This window comes from Protopterus annectens, chromosome 17.part0, assembly GCF_019279795.1.
Source record: "Protopterus annectens isolate FY-2018-M chromosome 17.part0, PAN1.0, whole genome shotgun sequence".
Lineage (NCBI taxonomy): Eukaryota > Metazoa > Chordata > Ceratodontiformes > Protopteridae > Protopterus > Protopterus annectens.
Window position 1 is genome coordinate 71,512,897 of NC_056751.1, and position 27,268 is coordinate 71,540,164.

A 27,268-nucleotide genomic window follows, 5' to 3' on the forward strand; every position below is an offset into this window, starting at 1 on the left:
TTTGTGACATAAGTGGTCTCCTCAGAATGTTTGCTCTGTACTCTCTGTACAGTCTTCCAAAAGATTACTTCAAAGTAACTAAATCATCTGAGTATTGATGCTAAAGAGGATTAGCAGACATTACTACGGGACCAAGAAGACTACTAATAGAGGAGGACAGACTTCCTTTAAAACCAGAGGTGAAGAGCAGAAGCATGGAATTTCAAACATGTAGCATGGGTGTTGAAATACTAAATATAGAGTGATTGCTTGTGCACTTGTGATTGCCTGTGTGTAATGCTTATGTCTGTTTGTGTTTGTGACTGAATACACTGTGTGTGCTTAGTAGTAATGCTGAGAAATTACAGAGAACAGCAGAGAGACCGAGTCCATATTTGCCTGTGTTTGTCGATGTGCTCATGTGCGAGTATTTTATTTACAAAATTAAGATGCTTTGTATGAAGAAAACTGGAATATTTTACTGTTGCTACAGTTTAAATAAAAAATAAACACTGTTTTTGGCCATTTTACCATAATCTTATCTGAGCATTACACAATCAATAACGTGTCTATAACTGTTAGGAATGAGAAGCTAGCTGTCTGTTGATGAAAATGGCTGACTCTGCTGTTGTTTGCTGAGGTTAAATAGCCATTATGTTGGCACTGCAGTGCTAATGTATATTTGTATAAAGCAAGTTGTAATAATTTACTGTAGCTACTGTATGTGTGAAATAAAATAGATACACTAATGCATATTTGTATGAAGCAAGTTGGAACACTTTACATCAGTTACCATTTGTGTGAAACAAAGTAGATAATATTATTTTTAATTACAGTTAGACATATTAGGCTTGCACAGCCAAGAACATCAGATTAATGTTAGGTATATTGGGTATATATGGATAAAAGTGACTGATATTCCTATACTGATATTCATTTCATGTAATTTGCTCAGGTTAAACAATCATTAATCTGAGTTTGTGGGACCAGTGTGGACTTGTTTGAAGCAAGATGGAATACTTTTCTATGGGCACTGTTTGTGTCTGGGAAATATGCTTGAGATACATTACTATATGTGGTGTACATAATCACAAAACTTCTATAATTGTTCAGTATGTGGACTTGTCTCTGGATAAAAAACATGATTGTTCTTGCTTTCATGATCAAGTTAAGGAGTCATTAATGTGGCTTTGCAAAACTACCATGTGTAAAACAAGATGGAACACTTTAATGTGGTCATTGTTCTAATCACAATCAGATATTTGAAGTATGATCAGGCAACACATTTCTGCAACTGATGGTGACAAACTTTAATTATGGGTAAAAGTGACTTTGCTTCCAAACAATGGACTGACCTGAGTTAAATCAATATTTTCAGATCAAGGTCCACAAAAAGTTTGTGTACTTTAAGAGTTTATGAGTTGCAACAGTGAGTATAATTCTACAAATCATATTTTTTTGAAAGTTCCAAATTATTTACATAAATTCTAGCATTGGGTTTTTCGACACATTCTATGCTATGTTGCCCTTTTTACATATGTGTGTTTGTTGTTCCATTTGCTCTAAGATTATTCTTTGATTTTTTTTTTCTGCAGCAACCTTCAGTCTGAAATGTGTATTTACCCCATTATTTAAGTCAGGCTCCCCCATTTTTTAAACTTGCTGTTTTTGTTTCCCATTTATACAGTATTTATCATAAGATCTTTTGCCTTTTGTATTGCTTTATTTCCAGACTTAGAATTAAAGTTTTCTTTAGAGAACTGAACATGTTGTATCCTGTCACTATGTATTACATCTAGCCTTTTAAAATACACGTTTATTACAATTAATTTTAACTCTACATATTTATCTGTGAAATGTGTTCTTGTGATAGGTTATGCTCTTTATCATTACTACTTCTAGTAAAAGCTGCTCCTTTTTAAAGCTGCAGTTAACTCATAGGAGAAACTCTTATTTGGTTCTTTTATCCTCATCTGTTCACAAGGATTTTAGCACAGTAAAGTTTCCTTCACTTTAGGGACATTTTAGTATTCTTTTTATAACTAAATGTCATTCTAATTCCAAATATTAAGTCCTAAAGATTATATTCCAGTCATTTCAACAGTTATTTCAACCGTTCAAGGGCTCAACATGTAGCTTATAACATTTTGTTATGTTTTAATTCCAAATTTACTTTTTTCTGTTCACCTCAAAGTATCCCCATGCTCTGGAATTGGCTCCCATCCATATGAAGCAGAATCTACCCCTAACCCTACTCAAATGTAACCTTGGCCATTGAATGGAAAATCATAAGTGCAGCCCAGTGCTGGCTTCCATGTCTCTTATAGCCAGAGGTTGACAGTAAACATTCCTTAAGTAATATACTCCCCCATAAGTTTTTTGCAACATCCTATCTAACATACCCCACCTAACAAACATCACCCTCCAATTAAGATGCATGTTTCAAGGGAACACAGTAGGAGTGAGTTGCTCAGCTAGGCTTATAAAGGCTCTGGTGGTCATTAGCTTAGTACATACCTGTGATGTGCACCACTGCTACCAATATGTGATGGGCACCAATATGTGTCATCCCCATGCTGGGCCAGTAATCAAGAAACCCTCACCACTGACAGTGGAGAGGGACCTGCACCTGGAATACAAATGGATGCACTCAGTATTTCCGGATGCAGACCTATCTGCATCAAGTACAATATCCCTTAAGACCACATAGGGAACACACTCAACCCGGGGTCTGGATATCTTTATATCTGTCTCCCTCCAGATCCCCAATAAGACTCCCCACTGATACAGCTCTAAGGTTAGGTCATCAGCCGAATGTCCATGCCAAGTCCTCCGGCACCGTTTCTATGAACCCAGTGCTTTGTGTCCTTGTCCCAACTAGCTGGCACACACACACTGAGAGGTTTGATTTTTCACACATACAAATGCGCACACACACACACACACACACACACACACACACACACACACACACACACACACACACACACACACACACACACACACACACACACACACACACACACCTAGGAAAGTTTGGCACAGATGTACTTGCTGTGCCCTCTTTTGCCCAGAGTATAAGGTAGTTATCACTGCCACCAGACACTTCACAATCGGCTACTTTAAGGCCCTTAATAAAGAGTCTCTAATTATACTGTGTAATATTAATGCTAATACAAATGGTAGTACTTCACCAAGATGGCTAGGCCTTCTGGAGTGGCCCACACAGTGTCACCAAATAAATATAAGTATTCTCAAAGGTTAGGTACTGTCTACAGGGATCATCCACCATAAGAAATACATTTAATGATAAATAATAAGGGATCATGAAAATACTGAATATTTATTCACATAAACCCCCAGAGTTCAAATCACAAAAAATACTAAAACTACATTGTTGCACAGACTCATAGGGTGGCCTCGGTGGTGCAGCGGTTAGCATTGCCACCTCACAACAAGAGGTTCTCTGGTTCAATCCTCGGCTGGGTGCCTTCTGTGTGGAGTCTGCATGTCCTCCCTGTGGTCACGTGGGTTTCCTCTGGGTGCTCCGGTTTCCTCCCACATCCCAAATACATGCTATAAGTTGATTGGACACTCTAAATTGGTCCTAGGTGTGCGTGTGTGTGCCTTCTGTGGAAGGTTGGGTGCCAGGCTGGCAACTCGACACCATAAAACTCCACTGCCAATCATGAGTGGACAGGTGATCCACTGTGGCAAACCCTAACCGGGAAAATCCGAAAGAAGAAGAAGAAGATTGTTGCACAAACTCATACAAATAAAGAAAAACACTCTATAAGCTAATCTTCACTATATTCCTGACTGAATCTAAGAGAATTTACTGTTCCCTAATAACTTACTTGGGCAAGGTAAGATGAGATATTTGTGCACTCTTTCTAGTCAGGATCCCAAATAGAATACTCTGTACTCTGAGATTACTCCCTGTAAAACATAATATCCAAGATAACTAGCAGGATGACCTCATCTGGTCACCTAATTCAAGGTTTTCACAATATCTCCTTTTGAAGTTTGAGACAGGACTTTAACAGACTGCTACAATTCATATTCAAATGTATATGGCAGTCCCTGGAGGCCTCCTCTTTTTTCACTGAGCTAACGAACAAAGACTCTGTCCCAGACCGATCATCTCCAGTCCTACTTAGCACTGTGGGGTGACATTCAATGATTTAACGGCTCACTTACATTTCTTTTATTTTTTTTTAAATAAGCCAGCTGGATAACCACTGCTGTACCAGTGTCCTCTATTAAAACATATACATTTAATTCAGATACCATAATACATGTACAATTCTCTTCATTTCTGTAGGGTGCACTGTTCATACATTTTAACACAATTAACACAAGCAAAGCTCACAAATACATTTTCAGCACAAGCATCTGTACAGTTCAGCTTGATATACGAATGCCATATAATTATTTATAAAATTCCAGCTAGCTGTGCGGGCACAAGTCATATATCCACTGTCCTACAATACCTATGAACCTGTTGCTGCCTGCATGTTGTATGGACTAAGCTCTAAATGTCCTATGTTACTGAACCAAGAGTGTTCATAAGGCTGATTAATATATCAAATGTACAGCCTCTGAAAGTGTATTTTCCTAAATTTCCAATGAGATGGTCTTACTGAGTCATATCAACTTAGAATCCTAAAAGTTTCACTAATGCTGAATATAACTTAGGCATGTTGGTAGAGCCCAGGTGATTGGGTTAACAAGTGAGAAAGTTGTACTGGATGCATTACAGATGTTACTTGATGTTCTGCTCTGTACACATAGGAATATGACTGGTGGCTGTGCCTGGGCAAAACGTATTAGAGCATAAAAATGCCTACCTCTCACATCTATGAAAGCTGAATGCAGCATTTATATATTATATATAAAAGTGTAAATAACTATACCCAGGGTGAAGAGCCAAAATATTAGAATAAAGAAATATTTAATACTACTGCATATATGAACTGAACTGCTTTAGACTCTAATAGCAGTTTAATTTATTAATTCAGTAAGTTTTAGAACAGTAGAAATACAACTGTTTACACCCCACATTCTAGTTGTTTTTAGCATCTATGATAGTATGAGTTAAATCTGTGAATTGACCCAGTGAGAGGTCAGCAATATTTCATAAGATGGATATGTGTATAAATAATGTTCTAAGATTCCAAACTGCCTTTACTTTTAAGTGTTTCTAAATGAATTGTTTAGTGACTTCTCTCAGCCTTCATAATACAGTTTTACCTAGTGAGATCTTCTCTCCAGAGTCTGCAGGCAACAGAAATACAAGAAGTGATAATCCTGATATGAGGACACAAGGGACTAAAAGGTTAAGACCATAGTAAAGAGTTCGTCTTCGCATGGTAATTGTGTATGTCACATCTGGATAAGGTTCCTTGCAGCATTCATAATACAGCTCATTCCTCTTTCCAGGAACACCTGTAAGGTAACAAAATAAAGCAAATTACTACAGAAGAAGGTAAGATTATAAATACTACAGTTATGTATTTATATTATTTTTTTTCTTAGAAAGATGAATTTCATTACAAGATCAAATTTACTTAAGTCAAAATGCAAAGCCAAATTCCATTACAATTTGAAAGCGCTGATACTGTACCCCTTGCACCAGTAGTCGCAGGGCCTACCTAAAGTCAGCTCTTGAGATGGAATTAAGATATGTGCTGTAGACAAATGACAGTGGTGCCTTTTACAAAAAAAAATGGTTTTGATCGGGTAATTTCTGGCAAAAAGAATTGGACAAAATGGGAAAGTACACCAACAGATACCACATTTGAGTTGTGAAATCTGCAAGTTAATAAAGGGATAGATAGATAGATAGATAGATAGATAGATAGATAGATAGATAGATAGATAGATAGATAAAACGAACAGAGAGAGAGAGAGAGACGACAAAAAAACAAATAATCCATATAGCAGTTTTATTTGTCTGTTTACCTACTTCTTTCTAAAGATCTTAAAATAATGAATAAAACACACACACACACACACACACACACACACACACACACACACACACACACACACACACACACACACACACACACACTTTTCAGAATGTAGATTGCTAGTATTTGTGAAACTCATTCTCAAGTGGACATATCAGATGTCTATTGTTGTATAGAGTTGCAAATAAAAAATAGCTTAGATCCAGAGACTAGTGCCTTTATGCATTGCACATCAGTTTGGAACTGGGAATGAAACTTTAAAGAGCTGTCATCTGATTGGCATTCCTTCTTTCAAACAAGTTATTTTGAAGTATGTTGCTGACTCTTCCTGTAATACAATATCACCAGTTACAACTTTAGACACAGTAGAATTTTACTTAAGTTGACCTCACATTATGTCCACATTTACCCAAAGTTAGTAGACTCTGGCAGTTTACTGCAAAATATTAAAAGTATGAGTTATTTATAAGCTTCAGCTTGTACTCCCATATGTAGCTTCCTTGGTCTCCATTTGATTACTATGTGAGCCTGAGAAATCATTTAACCAGACAGAGCTTCTGGGTCCCCCATGAAAAGAAAGAAACAAACAAACTAATAAAATGAAATAAGGCATATTAACCTACAAAAGTTTCTAAAAGGTGCATAAGTAGTTTAGGAGTATGATAGCATAATGCAGTTATCAGAATTGCAAAGCAGGAATAATTTGACAAACCTAAACTGAGAATTTAAATCAAGATTTGGCTTTCCAATACCAGTGAAGAAAGGATCAGTCTGTAATATCATTATGGAAACAATGGGCAGGATTCACGAAGGCTTGCACGGAGTGTAAGAGACGTGCAACACTCCATGCAAGCCTCGCAATCCAGGAACAGCCCTAAGCTCCGTGTAAGAGACCAGCTAAAACGTCTCTTGCGCGGACTGGGCGTGGACATGCTAAATACCTCACTTGCATCTGAAAGGTATGCAAATGAGGTATATTAGCGATCCACGAAGCAGAAAGCAGTCCGTGTAGGAGACGTTTTAGCTGCAGAAATGTACTCAGTTGACAACTGAGTACATTTCTGCAAATTCCACAACGGAGCCATGTCAGCTCCAAAAAAGGTTGCATATGACTCAGGCAGCATGCCAATGGCCAAATATGTGGCCATTGGCAATAGAACCCGATGCCAAAATAATAAAATTATAATTTTTTTTTTCGGCGATCCCCGATGTGTAAACCCAGTGCAGCCCTGCGCAAACGGGCTGCGCTGTATGAAAACATAAAAAAAAAAGGTTATAAACCCACAAATGTGGGTTTCATGCAATACATGGAATGACAATGCAGGGACAAGCAGACCAAAACCAACATGGCCATCGTGTAGTGGTTGCTAAGGGGGGAAGCTGAGTCTAAGACATGTAACTAAGCATTAGTAGGCAATCTCATGTAAATGAGGGTTCGGATACTGAATCACACAGTCACATAGCAAATGAGCACAGTCTGAGTAGTGTAAGAGATACATAAGGGGGAGGAATAGAGTAGGAGATAGGTGACATCACAGGGGGGAATGGTAGAAAGAAATGCAGTTCATTGGAGGCCAGTGTAACATGACAGATGACAGGCACAGATCATGGAAAGAGGTGTGCCACTAGATAAGTCATGGAAAGTCAAGAAATGGAAAGTGTACACTGTTACTTACACCAAAGTTTCTTGCTGTGCGTGCATGCGCACGTGTGCACGCCATGAAGCGCGAGTAAGACAGTGTGCGCACGTGTAGGGCAGGCTGAGCATGTTGGAGGCTGTTGGCAGACGTGTAACAGTGTTTGCGCGGGTGTACGCACGTTCTAACCCGAATAAGTAGATTCTGAACCGTGTAAGCATGTGTGCGTGCGTGTAAGCCACTGTGAGCGTGTTTCAGATAGTATGCACGTTGCTCCCCCCTGAGGAAACAGAGAGGAAAAAGGAAGCAACAGAATTAATAGGAAGCTAGCAGGGATAACTGCTGAAGCTAGCAGGTGAAAACAATTAGAAGCAGGCAATTACACAGGCAGAATAGTAGCCCAGCCCAGCACTTAAAACTCTGCAAACAGTAGTGCAGGATGTTTCCCTTAAGAGACACTGCAAGACAGGAGTAAGCTAATAGAAGTGAAAACTGAAAAAGCTGAACTCAGAGCAGAAATGTTAGGGGCTGCCATAGCTGTCATAATGAGACATAGGCGACTTGCTGAGGGTGGTGACAATGCAGATGGTGCCAGACAACCCACAGTGAGGAGGCGGAGAAGAGTGTACAGGCCCAGGGTCACCTACCACGGGTTACATGAGCTGGAGATAGTAGAGCGCTATAGAGTGGACAGAGAGCTCCTGCAGCAAATTGTTGAGCTGTGCAGGCCACGCCTCACACACAGAACCAACAGAGGGGAACCCATCCCAGTGGAAACCAAGGTATGTGTTGGCCTAAGAATACTAGCAACAGATACCTTCCAGAGACCAACTGGTGATATGATGGGGATATCACAGGCATCAGCCTCCAGAGTACTGCACCAGTTCCTGGATGCCATGTCAGCACATGTCGGTGATCATGTATATTTCCCCAATGCCCGTGAGGTACTGGCCAGCAATATGCATCTCTTCCAGCAAATAGCGGAATACCCTGAGGTACTGGGTGCAATAGATTGCACGCACATATGCATCAAAGCACCAGCCGGTGAGTGGGGTAGGGCCTACATTAACCGCAAGGGCTTCCCCTCCATCAACTGCCAGGTCGTGTGTGATGCCCAGGGCATAATAATGAATGTGTGTGCTGGCTGCCCTGGGAGTTACCACGATTCCCACATCTGGCATTTGACGCAGCTGTACCAGACATTTGCCAATGGGGACATCCCACACGGACACCTAGTGGGGGATGCAGGTTATGCACTGGAGCCGTGGCTGATGACACCCATCAGAAACGCACACACACCTGAACAGGAACGCCATAATGAGGCACACGCACAAACACGTAATGTAATAGAGCGTGTGTTTGGGCTGCTCAAGTCACGGTTCCGGTGTCAGGACACATCTGGTGGAGCCTTGCAGTACACACCAACTACATGTACCCAAATTGTCATGGTATGTGCTATGCTACATAATATGATCTTGTGAAAACAGCTGCAGCAGGACCAGCATAGGGCCGGGCCAAACAGCCCCCCACCATTGCCAAGGCCATCACAGGCAGAGTGTGACTCGGAGGAGGAACAACCTGAGCCTGCCCCAGTAGGCAGAAGGAGGCGTGCCCAGTATGCCCTGGCCTTGGCAAAGAGGCAACGCATAGCACATACACTGGCTCAGTAAGAACCCTGGAAATGATACCCCCTTTGACTCACTCAAATAATAACATGGATGCCTAAAATGACATGACCTGCTCACAAACATGTACAGGGAAGTGTAATATGCGCATCCGAAGGAGGCAGCCCTGCAGCACCACCTGAGGCATGAATGCTATGTGTTAAGTCATGTAACACCATGTACTATATGCACACCTGAGCATCCTGACTAACATCTACCCTCACCAAGCATGAAGTCACAAAATGACGATGGGATGATCAAGTGCAATAACTGGCTGAAGTAATGCAGTCAGTCAAACGGGAGCCAATGTGTTTCAGGCTGGGAAGATATGCGGAGCTTGACATGATGCACCACCTGCTAGGGGTGGCGTGCACCTATCATGCCATGTCCCATGGATACCGGCAAAGGCTGTCAGTACCCACAGCATGCCCTGAATAGGTAAGTCTCAAAACACAAACCCACCTTCATAGGTTCTACAAGGGATAGGAACCTAGATGTAATGCTACCCAATGACAGATGTATAGACAGCAAGATGTGTGCAGTGTAAACGCACACAGTATGGAGAATGTAGATACCAGTCCTGTAATAGAGAACTGGGCAAGGCTCACATCAGCACCCTAACACTACCAGGTCACACCTCATACTGTGCTGTACAGCCACAAAACATGGAACAAGCTACAAAAGTAACATGCCCTGAATAGGTAAGTCTCAAAACACAAACCCACCTTCATAGGTTCTACAAGGGATAGGAACCTAGATGTAATGCTACCCAATGACAGATGTATAAACAGCAAGATGTGTGCAGTGTAAACGCACACAGTATGGAGAATGTAGATACCAGTCCTGTAATAGAGAACTGGGCAAGGCTCACATCAGCACCCTAACACTACCAGGTCACACCTCATACTGTGCTGTACAGCCACAAAACATGGAACAAGCTACAAAAGGAGGGTGACTAGCAGGAAATGGCAAGGATAACCACATCCCCATGTTGGTACTACAACAAGAAGCAGCATGGAATAGCCATGGTCAAATACCAATGGCTAAAACTGCCTCACAGTATATAGCCTGCTGCAGACTACTGTCCTAATACCAGGAACAGCACCTGGCCTATGTTGGAATACATGAATATATCAAGCCCCCCAAACCACATTATATTGCTTGACTGAAAATACCCAGACATACACCGGTAGCATTGTACTAGCAGCAACACAGTAGGAGAAAATTGCCCAGATTCCATAAACCAAAATGCCCAGGAACAATGTACTACTCCCACAAGAGGGGTAAGCATACTGGATGTGATAATCAGCAACATGTGTACTGGATGGCAAGATGAGAAGTGTACCCCTCACTGGTAAGACCAGACCATAGAGTAATCACACTGGATATACACATCCTGACCCCAGTCCCTGGCCAGAATACCACAGTAAAAAACATGTGTAATGTATAGGTTGCAGCCCTCAAAACCGATGTTGAATCCACAAAAGGCCCTGTGTAAGTGCAGAATATGGGACACACCACAGAACATGTTATACAGGCATTCCATGAACACAGCCAGGAATGCTTGGAGTATGCAATCAGAAATAACAACAACACACAATGCCATACATGCAGGCATCTGGCATGCTGGCCTCCAGCCATTACCAAACCATGCAAGAGAATGAGGAAGCTACCACATGATAGAGCAAACATAAAAAGGGAAGTAATCACTGACCAGTAGTATGGCAACAACATATGTCCACACATACAATCCTCTAAGTCCAGCCACAACAAGTAGAATCTGTGAATCCAGAGGCAATGTGACGCCAGTACCAAGTACACAGACAACCACAACACCCCCCAATAAATACAAATATATGTGATAGATGCATCCATGTATCCAAACCAGAGGTTGAGCTCCAAAAACTCAGTACTGTCAACACTAGTCAGGAGGAGAAGGTAACCACATACACCACAAACCCAGTCCCACATAGACCTACCACAACTGTAAACCAAACACATAAACACAGACAAACATTCACGGAGGCCTTAATTACAAACACACCACACCAACAGAAGCCTCCAAAGTAGATCACAAGCAACCACAACCTTCAAACATAGCACATGCAACGAATAGTACTCAAAGCTGGTGTGCCAAACAGTCACAGGCCAGAAGGAGAAACAACATGCCTGATACAGTCATAATAGGTGTCTGTATAGGCAGACACACTACTGTCCCACTCACCAGACTGAACAAGGGAAAGGGTAGAGTAAGCTGCTTGTAGGCTGCCACAAAATGCCACATAACACAAGTACGCAGGTCACCCCAAAGCAAGCAGAAATATGATGCACTCAATGTCCATGCTGGTGTGAATTACCTGAGATGTACCTCCCTGGTCAACATCAAAAGAGACATGGATGGTCCCTCTGAGTATGTACCCCAGGGCGGGATGACACTGGCTGTGTGCAGCATCCAACCCTCACCAAGAATGATGCCACAGTACAAACACAGAATGCTCATGTTTAACAGCTGGCACAGTTACAGCTGTCAGTCCAAGAGGGTCTAATGTGTGTCTGCTTGAGATGTCAAGCATGACAAGCCATGCTGCTGTTACAGGGATGGCTGTCAGCTGTTACCCGTGTGCATCTGGATACTGGATAAGGCCTTTGCCGCCTCCATAGATAAGTGGTAGGAAACATAAGGGTAATGCTGACCAATGCCAGATGTGTAAACTGCAATATGTATGCCCCTGAGGCACTTCCCATTATGGAGAACATTGATGTCTGTCCAGTGACAGAAGCCTGCTGCAAGCCTAGTGATAGCACACCAGCACTACTAGGTTATACCACATATCATGTGTTATGGCCCCAACACCTGCATCAAAACATCAAAGGAGGGGGAGTATCCATATGCAGCACAGACACCCATATTGCCAGGTAACTGACAATGCACAAAGCAGCAGACGCCACCCATGTGCACATAACTGTAGTCAAAACTGCTGTACAGTCTGTAGCATGCGACAGACCACACTCTCACACACAAGAACTCCACCCAGACATCCGAAGACACTGGACAGTATGAATGTCCCACCAAATACCAGACAAGGTACACACAAAGTACCACATAGGTGTCAAACCATTATGTATGTAAGGAGTAATCAGGGACCTAGGGACACAGGTCGACATTAATCTGTCATGTGATATCCACAATGCCAATGTGGCTATGAAGACTGTTAATACTGGACACCGTACCATGAAAGGATTCACATCAACATCAACAGAGGTCACTGTGCCACTGTACTGTTCCCTTATCAGACCCATAATCTAGTACAATGACTCATATGGGATGTACCGTACGTGACACCTGCAGCGGTTCGTAAGACCTCTTAGTTACCCCACCAACAGGATAAAGGGTGTGAAATATATGTCATATGATGCCTGGCTGTAGACACCCCAGCTGACTGCAGTCACACACTGCCTACACAGAGGCATTGTATGTCTGTTGTACAAGGCCATGTCCAACACAGGAGTAATGGACATGCTACACCACAGGAAATCAAAGCCATTGGAGCTGTGAGAGTCACAGATGTTAACCTCAACACATAATGAAATAAGATGTGCTGGAGGGACAGATACATAACCCATAGGCTCCCCACACCCAGAAACAGGATCCCAATCCATGATAGGCAGAGCCCCTCACTGTCACCCCTCAACAGGAATATTGCCAAGTGGATGGATGACCGTACATGTATACTGGGGGTCCCCACTGTGTCACGACCAGACAGAGGCACAGTGAAGAACCTCATAAATGGCCATAATTGAACATAGCAAGGGGTGGCAAAAGACACACACACTCTAGCTAGGCTTACTAATGGCCTAGGGTGTCTAGCCTACTATGAACCCATGAACCTATGAAGATACAAAACGTACAGGACACTAAGGATAATCACAAGGCTTACCCAACTGATGGTAGGAACCATGTTGGGCATCCACAGATATGCTCCGAATCACACAGATATTACAAACAACATACCAAACACACACACATATTGCTAACATACAACCTGTCAGGTGTAGTGCAAACACCCTCCCCCCCGAGTGCAAAATACCTATCCCAGCAGATGGTCCTCTGACATTGCAGATGCTGATGTAACAGCCATCATCTGCAAAGCAGAACACACAGCATCAAAGGTATGTGATGGTGTCCTGTGCTGAGGCCAACATGGACACCAAGAATAATGGAATGCTAAATCACACTACTGCCCAATGTCAGCCTTACCACAGGATATGTACCCAAAGAGCAGTGTACAACAACAGTGGTCCATCACAACAAAGGTGTTGCCTGAATGGATACTCCAAACTACCACCCCAGGATCCTGACAAGCTTGTTCTGCACAGCTATGGAAAGGATCAGTATGTACCGCAGACAGAAGGCTATTGTGGACCTACTGATACTGGACCCTACACACTGTGGCTGTTGTAACAGCAGAACCGGCCCCTAAACATGTCTGACCCATTTGAAGCAGTCATTAAGGTCATTGATGAGGGCTATGTGGTCCACACTGCGTAGCTGGACCGTGCACATGCTTCTAGACAATACCATACAAGTTCAGTATGGATATGTTCACCAGCTTAAATATACACCCCTATGTCAGTACAGGGGTTGCAAAGCAGACCAAGGACAGAACTGACATGGTCAGACATGCCGCATCCATGTCAGACTACAAAGCGGATATGAGTGGCATCCCACAAGGCCTGGTCTTGGCCCCCCCACCCCCATTCTGTATACATGTCCCATAGGTATAGGCCAACATGGAAGGACTGTGACTGAGCATGTATGCAGAGGAGTACAAACAGCCCACCATATCCGACCCCCAGCTGACACAAGCAACCCACAAAAGGGCCACCTACAAACAGACAACTGTAGCCATAGCCATGTCAGCAAACTAAGTGCAGAACTGTGTATAGACAACCACTGTGGATATACAGTAAGTGCCCACAAATTACCACACAGGTGTTAACCCATGAGGTACCTAACATGTAATGTGAGACCTGGGTACAAAAGGTGATAAATATCCTGCACTGGACAAACATGTGGCTGTAGTATTACAGAAACATGTACCATATACCCACCCAAACATGAAGGTTGGCAGATGTAGATAAGGGGAACTCACTGTGGCTCTGCAGCCATCCTCCATCAGCATCACAACTGACTACAATAGCCCCTGTGGGATATACCACAGCAGACACCTCCATCAACTGTAAAGTCCACAACAGTACCCCACCAGGGGTAGCAAAGAGCATGAACAGATGCCATGTGTTGCCTGAGTAAACAAACCGCAGCCCCACACACCACCATCCTTCCCAGCTACAGGAAAGCTGTGCCTGACGTATGAAGCCATGTCCAACCTGGAATGAATGAACATGCTGCATCTTGTACAATCTGAATGGCAGTGAGCTATGCACATGAGAGACCTGAACCCCAGCACTGACATACATAGGACAAGCTGTACAGAATGATCCATAACACAGAAGGCACTCCCACACGTCAGTAAACTCCTGGTACAGGTCAGCCAGAGAGCCACATATCGACACCCCTCAAGAGGCATCCTGATGAGTGTATGGGAGATGGTAGGCTACCCTGGGTATCACTGTTATGTCAGAGGTAGACGGAGGCACAGTATACTAACCATGACATATGTAATGGCAAACTCCAGTTACAATGTGTGTCAAAGGACAAACACACCCTGTGACTAGCATCAGAAATGGCCTAGGGAACATCGCTAGTGTTTGCCAATGTCCACCCATGTTGTGGAATACACTAGCAATGTTGGACAAGCCTGGTGTAGGTAGTCCATATCTGAACATATTGCAACATGGTCATATGTGCACAACTGGCCCCTACACAGTCTGTTGTGCTCACTATGAAGATGTCAAGCAGTCATAGGACTAAAGCCCAGGATACTGTCCACCACAGTGAAAGTACCGAACCAGTACACTATACGGTACTACAGTGTTAGGTCATTATGAAAGTATGTTGAGAACTGTCTGCAAAGTATCCCATGCAATCCCTGCAGGCACAGTATAATCCCTGTTGTGGCAGACACGAAGCAGTTGGCCAGTTAGTACACAACATGACACCCAACACACAATCATAAACGTGTGATATTGTCGAAGTTCACACACACCCAAATATGTGGTGGACGTCAGAGTGCAACATATGGAAAGCTTACACTGGGCATGCTCGCACACTTTGATAAATGAGGCATATGTCAGACAACATGCCATGGAAAGGCTGAACTGGGCATGCTCACACACTTAGGCCATATCTCCGTTTAATGAGGCATATGTCAGACAACATGCCATGGAAAGGCTGAACTGGGCATGCTCACACACTTAGGCCATATCTCCGTTTAGCAGTTGGCCACACATATCTGGTATTTGTACGTGTCAGTCCAGGAACCAACCACAACACAGCAATTAGCCCAGTGCACACAGTAAATGACCGCAGACACATAAGTGACATAGTGGATCGCCCTAATATGCAAACATCTTCCACAGATACACAAGTTGGTCATAGGAACAGGGAATGCCATGGCAATAAAAACCTGCAAACAGTTGAACATATGGGTGTAGAGGTCAATACTAGGCTTCTTGCCCCAGGGACTGACAGCTCAGCCAGAGTGTGCTTGGCATCTGCATCCCCAGGATAGTAGGCTACTGTGCCACTGTAAAGTAGGTCACAGAAGGCAACATGTGAGGCTAGTGAGCTGTGCCTCTGTCAAGCAGGGGCACCGTGGAGGTCTCAGGGATTGAATGTGCTAAGCCACAGCCATGCTGTTGGTGTGTGCTGTGAGAGGGTTGCTGAGGATCTCTGACAGTAGGTGTCCGTCAATAACAGACTGAGGGGAGCCCTATCTGCATTCTCTGGACGATTCCACTGTCAACACTGTGTTGTAATGAGTATGTGTGAATGAAGTGCCATGCTGGAACTGTCCACAGATGTCCTCCCTCTGTGGGCCACAGCTCTGCAATGTATTAGGTCACTCTGTCTGTTGAACGGTGCATATATGGCTGGTGTACAGCTGACAGGTGTCTTGTTGTGGAGCAGTCATGGGTATATGTGGGATAACATGACCAATGCAAACTGTACACATGCTCATAGAATGCACTTGTCAAGGATTATGCTGAGTGGCCAGTATAGTCCTCCAGCATGGGTCCTCTGAAGTCATCCACCCCAGTCTACACTAGTGTAGAGTCTGCTTGTGCTAAACACAGTTTGTGTGCAGTGACAACCTTGCCTGGGGGTGGAGATGAGATATGGATGTCCAGAGAAAGGTGGGTATGGTCAGATATCAACAATGGTGGTCTACCTCTGGTGTGGAACAGTGAGTACCCACGTTGCAGATGGACAGGTGCAATATGTATTCACCCATGTGGCTGTGGTGTGTGGTTCAGCCATAGCACATGGACCCACAAATTGTAGTGGCCATAGGGTAAAGTGGTAGAGGCCTGAGTAATCCTCACACACAATATGCCTGTACCTGATGTTAACAACTGGAATGGTGTATGTGAATACCTGCATATCCTGGCACTGTTCCCAGGGAAGCTAAGTGTGTGTCCTGGATGTGGGTGTGGTGTTCTGGACTGGTTGTGTTGTGTGTTACAGGTCCTGTGGTCCCAAAGCATGGTATAGAACATAACCTGCCAGTGCGATGTGCATATCTGACCCTGACATAGGTGGCTGCAAATGCATATATATGCTATCCCCCACCCGACAGGTAGTACTACATCTACATACCTCTGTAGAAATAAAGATGTCAGCACCCTATAAATACTACAGGTGCAGAACAGATGCCCAGTAATTCGGATAGTGCGCTCTGCTAATGCGTCTCTCTCAAGTGTCATAATATAGTTAGGTAGGGGTTCGAATCCTGCAAATGCTTAGTATGTGTGTGTGTGTGTGTGTGTGTGTGTGTGTGTGTGTGTGTGGGTGGGTGAGTGGGGTTTGTGTGTGGTAAAGGCTGTGAGAGGGAAATGTCCCTTTTGGCAACTGGGAGAACACACTACAGGATGCACACTCCCCTTTCTAAACACAGATGATGTCAGCACCCTATAAGTACAGCAGGAGAAGGGAAGCCTCCCAGTAATGCGAATAGCGCGCTCTGCTAATGCGTCCATCTCGAGTGTCATAACATAGTTAGGTAGTGGTTTGAATCCTGCAAATGGCAAGTGTGTGTGTTTGGATGAGGGGGGTTAGTGTGTGTGCAAATTTGTGTGAGGGAAATGTCCCTTTTGGCAACTGGGAAAACACACTACAGGATGCACATTCCCCTTTCTAAACACTGATGATGTCAGCACCATATAAGTACAGCAGGAGAAGGGAAGCCTCCCAGTAATGCGAATAGCGCACTCTGCTAATGCGTCTCTCCCGAGTATCGTAATGTAGTTAGGTAGGAGTTTGAAACCTGTAAATGGCATATGTGTGTGTTTGGATGTGGGGAGTTTGTGTGTGTGCATTTCCGTATGAAAAACATGTTAGTTTTGGCAATCAGGAGATCACACTACCTGATGCACATTACCCTTTCAAAATACTGATGTTGTCAGCACCCTATAAGTACAGCCAGAGAAGAGGAACTATCTAGTAAACCGAATAGTGCGCTTTGCTAATGCGTCTCTCACGTGTCATGACTTAGTTAGGTAGGGGAATGAATCCTGCCAGTGTGCGTGTGTGTGGGGGTAGTAGGGTGTGTGTAAATGCAAGTGTGAGAGAACAGATCCTTTTGGCAAATACTACAATACACCAGATGCTGCATACTCCCGCAGTAAACACAGGGGATGTCATCACACTATCAGCACAGCCAAACAGGGCTAGTTGGCTAGTAATGCCAATAGTGCGCTCTGCTACTGTGTCTATTACCATTGTCAGAGTACAGATAGGTATGTTTTGGTAACCCACAACTGCCACGTGTGGTTGTGTCACACAGTATGACCTTGTGTGGGTCTTTGTACATAACAATGCATGCCATTGCCTAAACCAGCAATGGCATTGCACACATGATGTATGTGTGACACATACACATAAATACCTGTGACCTGCACTAGTTACCATGTCTGACACATGCCTCCAGTGGATAAATGGTATTTGCAATGTATACCAATATGACTGTGTCTTACTGTGCAGGGTCCGCACGTGGTATGTCTCTATACAGTGTGGGTGTATATGGTGAAATACCTACAGCAGGGGATACACATCTGGTCTGGGCCATATAGTGTACATGTAGTCGATGTACAGGTGCTGCATGTTCCCACCTGTTGTGGTAGTGGTAACATGTCATTCCACTGCAATTCAGTGACCACATGCTGTGAACCCTTCAACTAGTGTGTTGTAGCTACAGTAATGCTCACACACAATGTTTGGCTGGATGCAGTCCAGCCATATAAACACAGTTCTTGAGACTGTCATATTGCCAGTGTTGTTATGGAGGATAGGTGGTCTTCCTGTGTATGGGAGGGTTGTGTGTGCCAGGCTATGAACCAGATGGCAGTCCAACACACTGTTAGCTGCACATGATTAGGCCCTGATGGTTTGTGCTGTGCCAACAACCTGGAGGTGTGTGTATCTGTGGTGCCTTGGGATACCACCCCCCTATCCATGTGTGTTACATGTGTAGGGGACGACAGGCATGGTATGGGGCATAACCTGTTAGTGATGGGTGATATCTGTGAGCCATGAATCATGAATCTGGTACTGCACAGACATTGCAGTTCACCATGCTGAGGGCAGTGTCTGGTGCATGCATCTTCCGGTGTACACTGCTGTTGTTGTGTAGCAGCACTGTTAGTGTCCTAACCTGTGTGATACCCATGGAGGTGGCTATGTAAACCATGTCCTGCAGCATAAGGCAGTATGTGTGTACCAAGGAGCTTTGCCATTATACATCGGGCCATGGGTGTCACGTGCAAGATGGCCCTTGCACATCATTGTGGCTTCCCTAGCATGTAAGCACACGTTGACAGCCAGTGATACCCTATGAATGACAGTGGAGACTGAGCATAATGTAGACATACAACACCCTTCCCACATATAGTGGTAGAATACCTGGTGAGGGTATGTTGGCAACCAACATCAGGCTCATACTGGCCTGTGCCACATGCTGACAGATCCATTCTATGTTTCCTATCATGTAGTCCAGGGAGGTATGTCTCAGGCAGCCATACTGGCATGGTCAATGAGTGAGTCATATGTGTCCATGCCTCTGACTGACCTGTATGCATGTGTTCTGTGGTGGACCATAGTGCCCGTGAGGCATATCACTGTGACCTTCACCAGATACAGCCTGTTGAGCGGGACCCCAGTGCAGCACACAAGACAGGTACCTGACACGTCTGTAGCAGGTGTGTTCTGTAGCCATACAGGCTGTGAGTGTGTGGCACAGGGGATGTGCGTGCCATGTGTGGCATGTGCTCTGTTCCAACGGAACATATGCCTGTGTGCCAGCTGCGGAGGTGTGTGATGCCCAGGCAGGAGGCTATTCTGAGTCCCCACGTATGCCCCAGTGTGTTCAGCATGCTGTCAGTGCGTGTCAGTATCTGACTTGTATTGTAGTCACTGTAATATATTTTATTTATTTATTTATTTATCCTTCATTTGTTGACCGGGATAGTCCGACTGGATGCATGTCCATTTCCAGGGGAGGCCCATGGAGACAAGCTACGAGGGTAGCAGATACAGCATTACATAATACCAGCATTACATATTACAAACAGATTATTTACAGAGATTACATAAGTAAGCAGGTTAAACATGTTCCACAGGTTAATGTTAGTCCTGAGCACAAGTCAGGATTAAATTAAATTACACAGTAAAGTGGTTCACAGATATCACACATTCGAGTTAGCCAGGCTTGATACATTGACATAGCCAGTTAAGTGACAAATGTTGTATGAGTCTAGTGTTAAATTGACCTAAGGTGGACAGTAGGGTAATATCAGCTGGAAGTGAGTTCCAGGATCTACTTACAGAGTTTGCAAAGACAGAATCACCAGCTGTGTTATTAAACTTGCTAGTCTGAATTAGTAGTTTGTTAGAGGATCAATGCGGTCTAGGATTGTTATAGGGGGTGATAATATTTGAAGTGCAGGAGTATTGTCTGGATTATAGAGGATTTTATAGGCCATAATCAGTTGGTTATACTGTATTAGGCTGGGTATTGCAAGCCAACCAGGCTGATTTAGATTGGTGCAATGATGTGTCCTAAAAGGCAGTCCAGTGGCAAACCTGGTAATGTGGTTGTAGCAAATTGAGTGATTGTTACGGACAGTCTTGTTCATATTCGAGAGTAGAGGGGATGCATACAGAAGGGTTGAAACAATGTGTGAGCGAGCTATGGCACCTTTAGCTGGAGGGGCTAGGAAGGCTTTAATTCTGTAAAGTGACCCTAGTTTTCTATTGATGTCTTTGATAATTTGGTTAACATGTAGGTCACATTTAAGATTATTGTCTATGATGACACCTAATAGTTTAGTAGATGGGTCAGGGGAGATTATTGTGCCATCAGTTGATGTTATGGTAACGGTGAAAGCGGTAGACCTATGTGTTGGTGAAATAACAGCAGTTTAGTTTATTTGGGATTTAGGATCAGATGATGTTCAGAAAGCCAGTTTTCTATTGTATTAAAGGTGGTCTGGGTAGCTGGAGATGTGGCTGAGCAGATCAGAGTAGAGTCTTCAGCATATTGGATACAGCTGACTTTTGGGATGACAGTATAAAGGTCGTTAATGAAGATGGAGAACAGCAAGGGCCCTAGTATAGAGCCTTGTGGTACTCTGAGGGTGTTAGGTAGAAGGTTAGAGAGTTGGTTCTGCCAGAGGCCAGCCTGCTGTCGACCATGCAGGTAGGATTGAAAACATTGGAAGGCTCCAGTATCTAGACAGTGTTTGCAGGGTGTGGAGTACAAGTTGGTGATCAACCATATCGTATGCCTTGGACAGATCCAAAAAGAGGGCTGAGGATATATAATTAGTGTTGCAAGTATGGTTTATGGTGTTAGTAAAGGCTAGGAGGCCTGAAGTAGTGCTGTGATGAGGACGTAAGCCATGCTGAGTGTCTGCCATAATGCGATGTTGGATTAGGTGGTGCATGAATTGTCTATCACTAACGTTTCCATAATCTTTGCAAGTGGAGAGAGTATAGCTATTGGCCTATAATTGGAAAATTCAGTAGAGCTGCCTCCTTTGTGAAGTGGGATTACATATGACATTTTCCAGATGGTGGGGAATTTAGATTCTACCATGGTTCGTTTGATTACCTTTGAGACAGGGTAAGCAATAGCATCATCTGATTTTGATAGGTACTCGGCAGGGAGTTGATCAGCAGAAAGTGTAGTGGGTTTCACTGTTTCAATCAAGGTACGAAGTGAAGTGGCGACTGGTTGGCAGCTGAACGCAAGTAGGTTTCTAGGTGTGCTACTTTCAGGACCAGGGGAGCTAGGAGGTAGATGGCTATCTAGGGCCTGAAATGTCTCAGTAAAGAACTGGTCAAAACTATCAGGAACATCTTCAGGGGTATTATCAATAGTAGCAGCAGGGATTGGGGTTGACGTTTGTCGAGGATGTAGTATATATGACATGCCACCTGACAGGGTATGGCATTACTGGGTTCAGAGAGCCCAGTCCCCAGATTGGCTGTGTGGTGGCATTCCACACATGTGTTGTATGTTCCTGGCCAAGGGTGATGGCTGACTGCATACATGTGGCAGCTGTGACATTGACACATGACTCACATAAACCACAACTGGACCATAGAGGCAATTCACAGGTTACCTTTGCACATGCTACCCTAGTAGTGTGATTGCCATGGTGAGTACCAACACATAGGGCCAATGGGGAACAACATACTGAAGGTGTGTATGTGTGGGTGTACCGCTACTGTTTCATAGCACTGACATATATGACTGCACACGTGGGTAAATGCCAGGTAAGACATGTGCAATGTGTCACAGGCAACGTACATGCGTACAGGACAGACAGTGACGTTCTGTCATGTGTAAAGTTGACATCATTATGACGCTATGCAGATGTCACTAGAAGTCTACAGAAGCACTGTAACTCTGCATTGCAGGTGTAAGCAGTGTTCCAGGGAACCCCAAGCAAACATGCATGCAAACAAAGCTACAGTAAACAGGGCTGGAAGTAGTGCATTGTACAACATAGAAGGGGTAACAATAACAGTAAGTAACAATGCAAATATGTAGGCACTATCAACATGTACCCAGGAATACACAGCGCAGATGCCCATGGTAGAACTGATATTATGTCATAGTTATTTGTGATTTGGATAACATTGGTACTGCACACATATCTACATGCATGAACATCCACATGGCATAGTCGTTCTGGGCGACTTGACACCATTACTGTACATGTCCACCATTGCATATCACTACTTGCGTTTGCTTTCCCCCTGTGCTACCCATGTATGCGGCTATCTGTTGACAACCTTACCACCGGCATGCAATTATGTGCAGCTGTTATACTTTGGTATGTACTATGGGTGCAGATAACAATTCAGGACATTCATACAGTTACTGCAGCAAGCATGCTGGGATAAACACACAGTCATAGCAGCACACTGTACTGTTACCAACATGATACTACTAATACACTTCTATGTAGTCACCCTGTGCATCAGCAACGTGTTTACCTGTTCCCGCAATGATGTTGGAGATTGCAGGAGGTGGCACAGTGCCATCATATGCACAGGGTGTGGATTAGGTATGCCTGAGTCAGCCACTGATACCACCAATTGACATGTGTGTGTATGTGTGTTGGTGAGGGGCAGCAGTAAAGGGTGGGGTAGTGTTGGTGCAGTGTGTGCGTGTATGTGGTCATCCTAGGTGTTAACATTTCGCATGTGTGTATGCACGCACACAGTTCCACCTCATGGCTGCCATATACAGGGGTTTGTGGACAGCCACAGACTGCACCTGGCAGGCCATACAGATCAGTGTCTGTGTGCACGGACACGGTACCTGTGCCTGGCAGGGGTGCTACGGACCATATCCAGTACTAAGCCAGACTGGGTACTGTCATCAGAAGCGGGTGTGTGTTGACTGGACACATGTCCCTGTTGGGACTGTCCAGAGCCACGTGCACGTGGTCTCCTGGGGTGTTCCGATGACAGCACAGACCCAGCATTGCTGGGGCTGCTGCTGGCACTATGGGGCGTGCGCGAGCCTGTTGTCGTCCGTGCCGACTGCCAGCTGCTACTGCTGCCGGCATACGGCCACGTCGATGCCGCAAATGCCCACCATTGCCCTGGCTCATGGACATCTGGTTGTGGAACTGCTATAATATGTCCCCACAACGTCTGTCTATGACATCGGTGAAGTTACGGATAGCATCCGCAATGTCACTCATACTGTCTGTCATGGCTATGCGACATGCTCTCAGCTCCCTCAGACCCTGTCTGGTGTACCTTTCCATACGTGACTGTGCCTGCATGACAGTCCGAAACATAGCTGAGGTTGACAGACCTCTTTGGGCACGTCAGCCAGAGGCAGTACACCCATGGATGCTCCCACGAGAACCCATGGGCAACTGTCTGTGTGGTATCATCGGAGGACCCTGCCCATGGCTGCTGTGTGGGGACGCATGTGCCACAGGTACCACATTACCCTGGTCTATGCCCACTGTATCCTGTCCATCACCTAGGGACAATGGTGACAAAGGATGTACTGGCAGGATGACTGTGCACAATGATGGGGTTGACAGCTGTGTACTCTCAATTGGCTGACCAATGGCAGACCCTGACACACCTTCCTGTACCATTACACAAATATCATCATTACCGGTAGCCGTGGTACAGGATTCAGGTTCCCTGCTGCAGGTCACCAGAGCAGCCCCAGAACCTGTGGGAGGAAGACAGGAAACACAGTTTACAGTCTCCAGACATTGTTACCAGTGATTCACTTCTACACACATGCACACATGCACACATGGACACATGCACACATGCACACATGGACACAGGCACACATGCAGACATGCTCACGTGGACACATGCACACAGGCACACATGCACACATGCACACAGGCACACATGCACACATGCAGACATGCACACGTGGACACATGCACACGTGGACACATGCACACATGCACACATGCACATGTGGACACATGCACACATGGACACATGCACACATGCACACGTGGTCACATGCACACATGCACACATGCACACATGCATATATGAAGGAATATATGTATAAATGTAGAAATATGAAAAATAGGTACATATTTCTACATTTATACATATATTCCTTCATATATTTATTTACATATTTATACATCTCTTCCATACATTTTTATATTCATATTTATTCATTTATATATATTTATTATACATATTCATACATATTTATCATACATATATATTTTTATTATACATATATATATTTACATTCACATTTTTAACATAATTATACCCTTTGTAACACATCACATATTTATTTATTTATACTATATGTCTATTTACACTACATATCTATTAAATCTACATATTTACATACCTAATATATATATATTTATGCATAATTATATGTTGACCAATGAGCACTCAAAGATTTAACTGTATATATATACATGAGCACATAAGCGTCCTGTCATGAATACATATATATATATTTTAACTTATTTACATATTTATACATCTCTTCCATACATTTTTATATACCCTTTGTAACACATCACATATTTATTTATTTATACTATATGTCTATTTACACTACATATCTATTAAATCTACATATTTACATACCTAATATATATATATTTATGCATAATTATATGTTGACCAATGTGCACTCAAAGATTTAACTGTATATATATACATGAGCACATAAGCGTCCTGTCATGAATACATATATATATTTTTTAACTTATATTTTATATTTTATATATATATATTTTTTAACTAATACTACTATTTGATATATACATTCTGTTTGGGTTAGAATTTTAGAAGGGTAAAAAAACTGTGACAACACCGATTGATTATTTATATTGAAAAGAGTTCTCACATATAGTACTGTCTGTTAAAGACAACTGATTCCATTTGAAATTATATCTCTGAAATGTCTGGTTTATAATACACTAGTTTAATTCAAACATTACATAACATGTAGTTTCATGAATTTTTATAAATTGATGTATATATAATTTGACGAAGAAATGAATTTGCATTCAAAGCGTGTAATAGTGAAACTTGTTTATAGCAACCTTACAAAATGCGATTGCATATGCACTGGCTCTTTTAAGAATGAAGTATTTATCATTGATTTAATTATTTATTTATTTAATTATATACCTGTGTTTCAACTTAATCTGATTGTATTATCATATATAAGGGATGGAACTATACCATTTTTGTAAAGATCTGAAGAAGCTAGTCATTAGTGAAAGCGCTCATCTGTTTTTATCCTGTTCGTTCGAATAAAACTGATTTGCTTGGATAATACATTCACGTTTTGCTGTTTATCTGGGGAACTTGGACCTTACTTGATAAGGAAATTGTATTTGGCTTGATACCCACTTAACACATAAGGAACCACGCTACTTTCAGGAATCTTGCAGACATGTTCGGTGCATGCATCCCCCCTCCTTCTCCCCCACCAGTTGAAATATTTATCACAGCTGGATGTAGCCTCCCTGTCATCTCACATGTCCAGGTGAGGTCCGCCCTCAGCAGAGAAGAACACACAGCATCACTGTGACCTCATGGTATCCCTGGATGTGTGCTACCTGCACTCCGAGAGGACATACAACCGCATATAACACTGATAATTTATCTTGGCCATACTACAGGATATGTACCTGGACAGTGGCATACAGCAACAGTGGTCCCACACCACTAAGGGGGCACCTCGACTGACCCTGGGAACTACCACATCATATGCATAACCGGCCTGGTCTGCTAAGCTATGGAATTATGCAGTATGGGATGCATATGCAGTGATATCGGGTACCTGCAGACACTTGTTCCCAGCCAGTGTGCCTTTGTGATGGGCTGATCCTGCCTTTTGAACCTGGCTGACCTTTCAAAGCAGTCACTACAGCCATTGCTGGGGGCAACACACAGACAACTGCTGCCAGGATCATGGCCTAAGACTGATTGACATGTAATGTATGGTCATCCCCTTTTGGTGGAACTACATACACACAACATATCACATGGACATACCTATGGATACAGACCTATGACACATTTGGAGGGTTCACAGTATGCACACTATTAACCTGCTACTTTGCATTACCTGTGTTTGTCGCAGCTGGTTGCATTACCACTGCTTCTGCTTGCTGCTGCTACTGTCACTGCTGACAGCTTCGGTGACAGAGTCACAGTGTATAATTTTTTTTTTTTTTTTGTTCTCTCTCTCTCTCTCTCTCTGTCTCTCACTTCTCGCTCTCCCTCTGTCTGCTTCCAGACAGTGCAATGAATGTATTGCATGTGTGGAGTGTTAGCACTGGATGCTTTTGTAGGTATCTGCATAGGTCCATGTGATGGCCTCTGCACCAATTATAAGCCAGCATTTGCTAATTGCATACAGCCAGTTGTGTACTGATTGCAGTTCTCACTGTGATTTCAGGTCAGTGCTATAAAAGGGTATGTGGGATAGGCGTTGCCCTTTCAGATTGTAAGGGCGGGGACCATGCTGGTATGCTGTGGACAGTGTTCTGTGAGTGTAAAGGTTAGTATCTCTGTCATGATTCAGGCTGTGTTGTATATTCACATTTTTCCATTCCTCTCTCATGTTCCCTGTAGCAAGTGTGTATGCACAATGACTCCTGCAACTATATATAGATATATATTTATATATATATATGTACATATACATACATTTATATATGTACTTTAACTGACATTATTATCTACAAGCTAGCAACTAGCATGGCTGTTTCTGTTCACACACTACTATTATGGGAATCCAGTAGTTTTGACAGTAATTCTAAATGACATGCTTTGTGTACT

The 27,268-nt window shown here is 43.5% G+C and overlaps 1 protein-coding gene across 1 annotated transcript in view; it reads right to left on the reverse strand.

Annotated features, from left to right (window-relative positions):
* Positions 1-27,268, reverse strand: part of LOC122791403 (neuronal acetylcholine receptor subunit alpha-7-like) — a 2,335,909-nt gene that overhangs the window by 1,050,572 nt on the left and 1,258,069 nt on the right. The window contains exon 7 of the mRNA XM_044059149.1: positions 5,233-5,427. Coding sequence (XP_043915084.1) covers positions 5,233-5,427 — 195 coding nt within the window. The remainder of the gene's footprint in view (positions 1-5,232; positions 5,428-27,268) is intronic.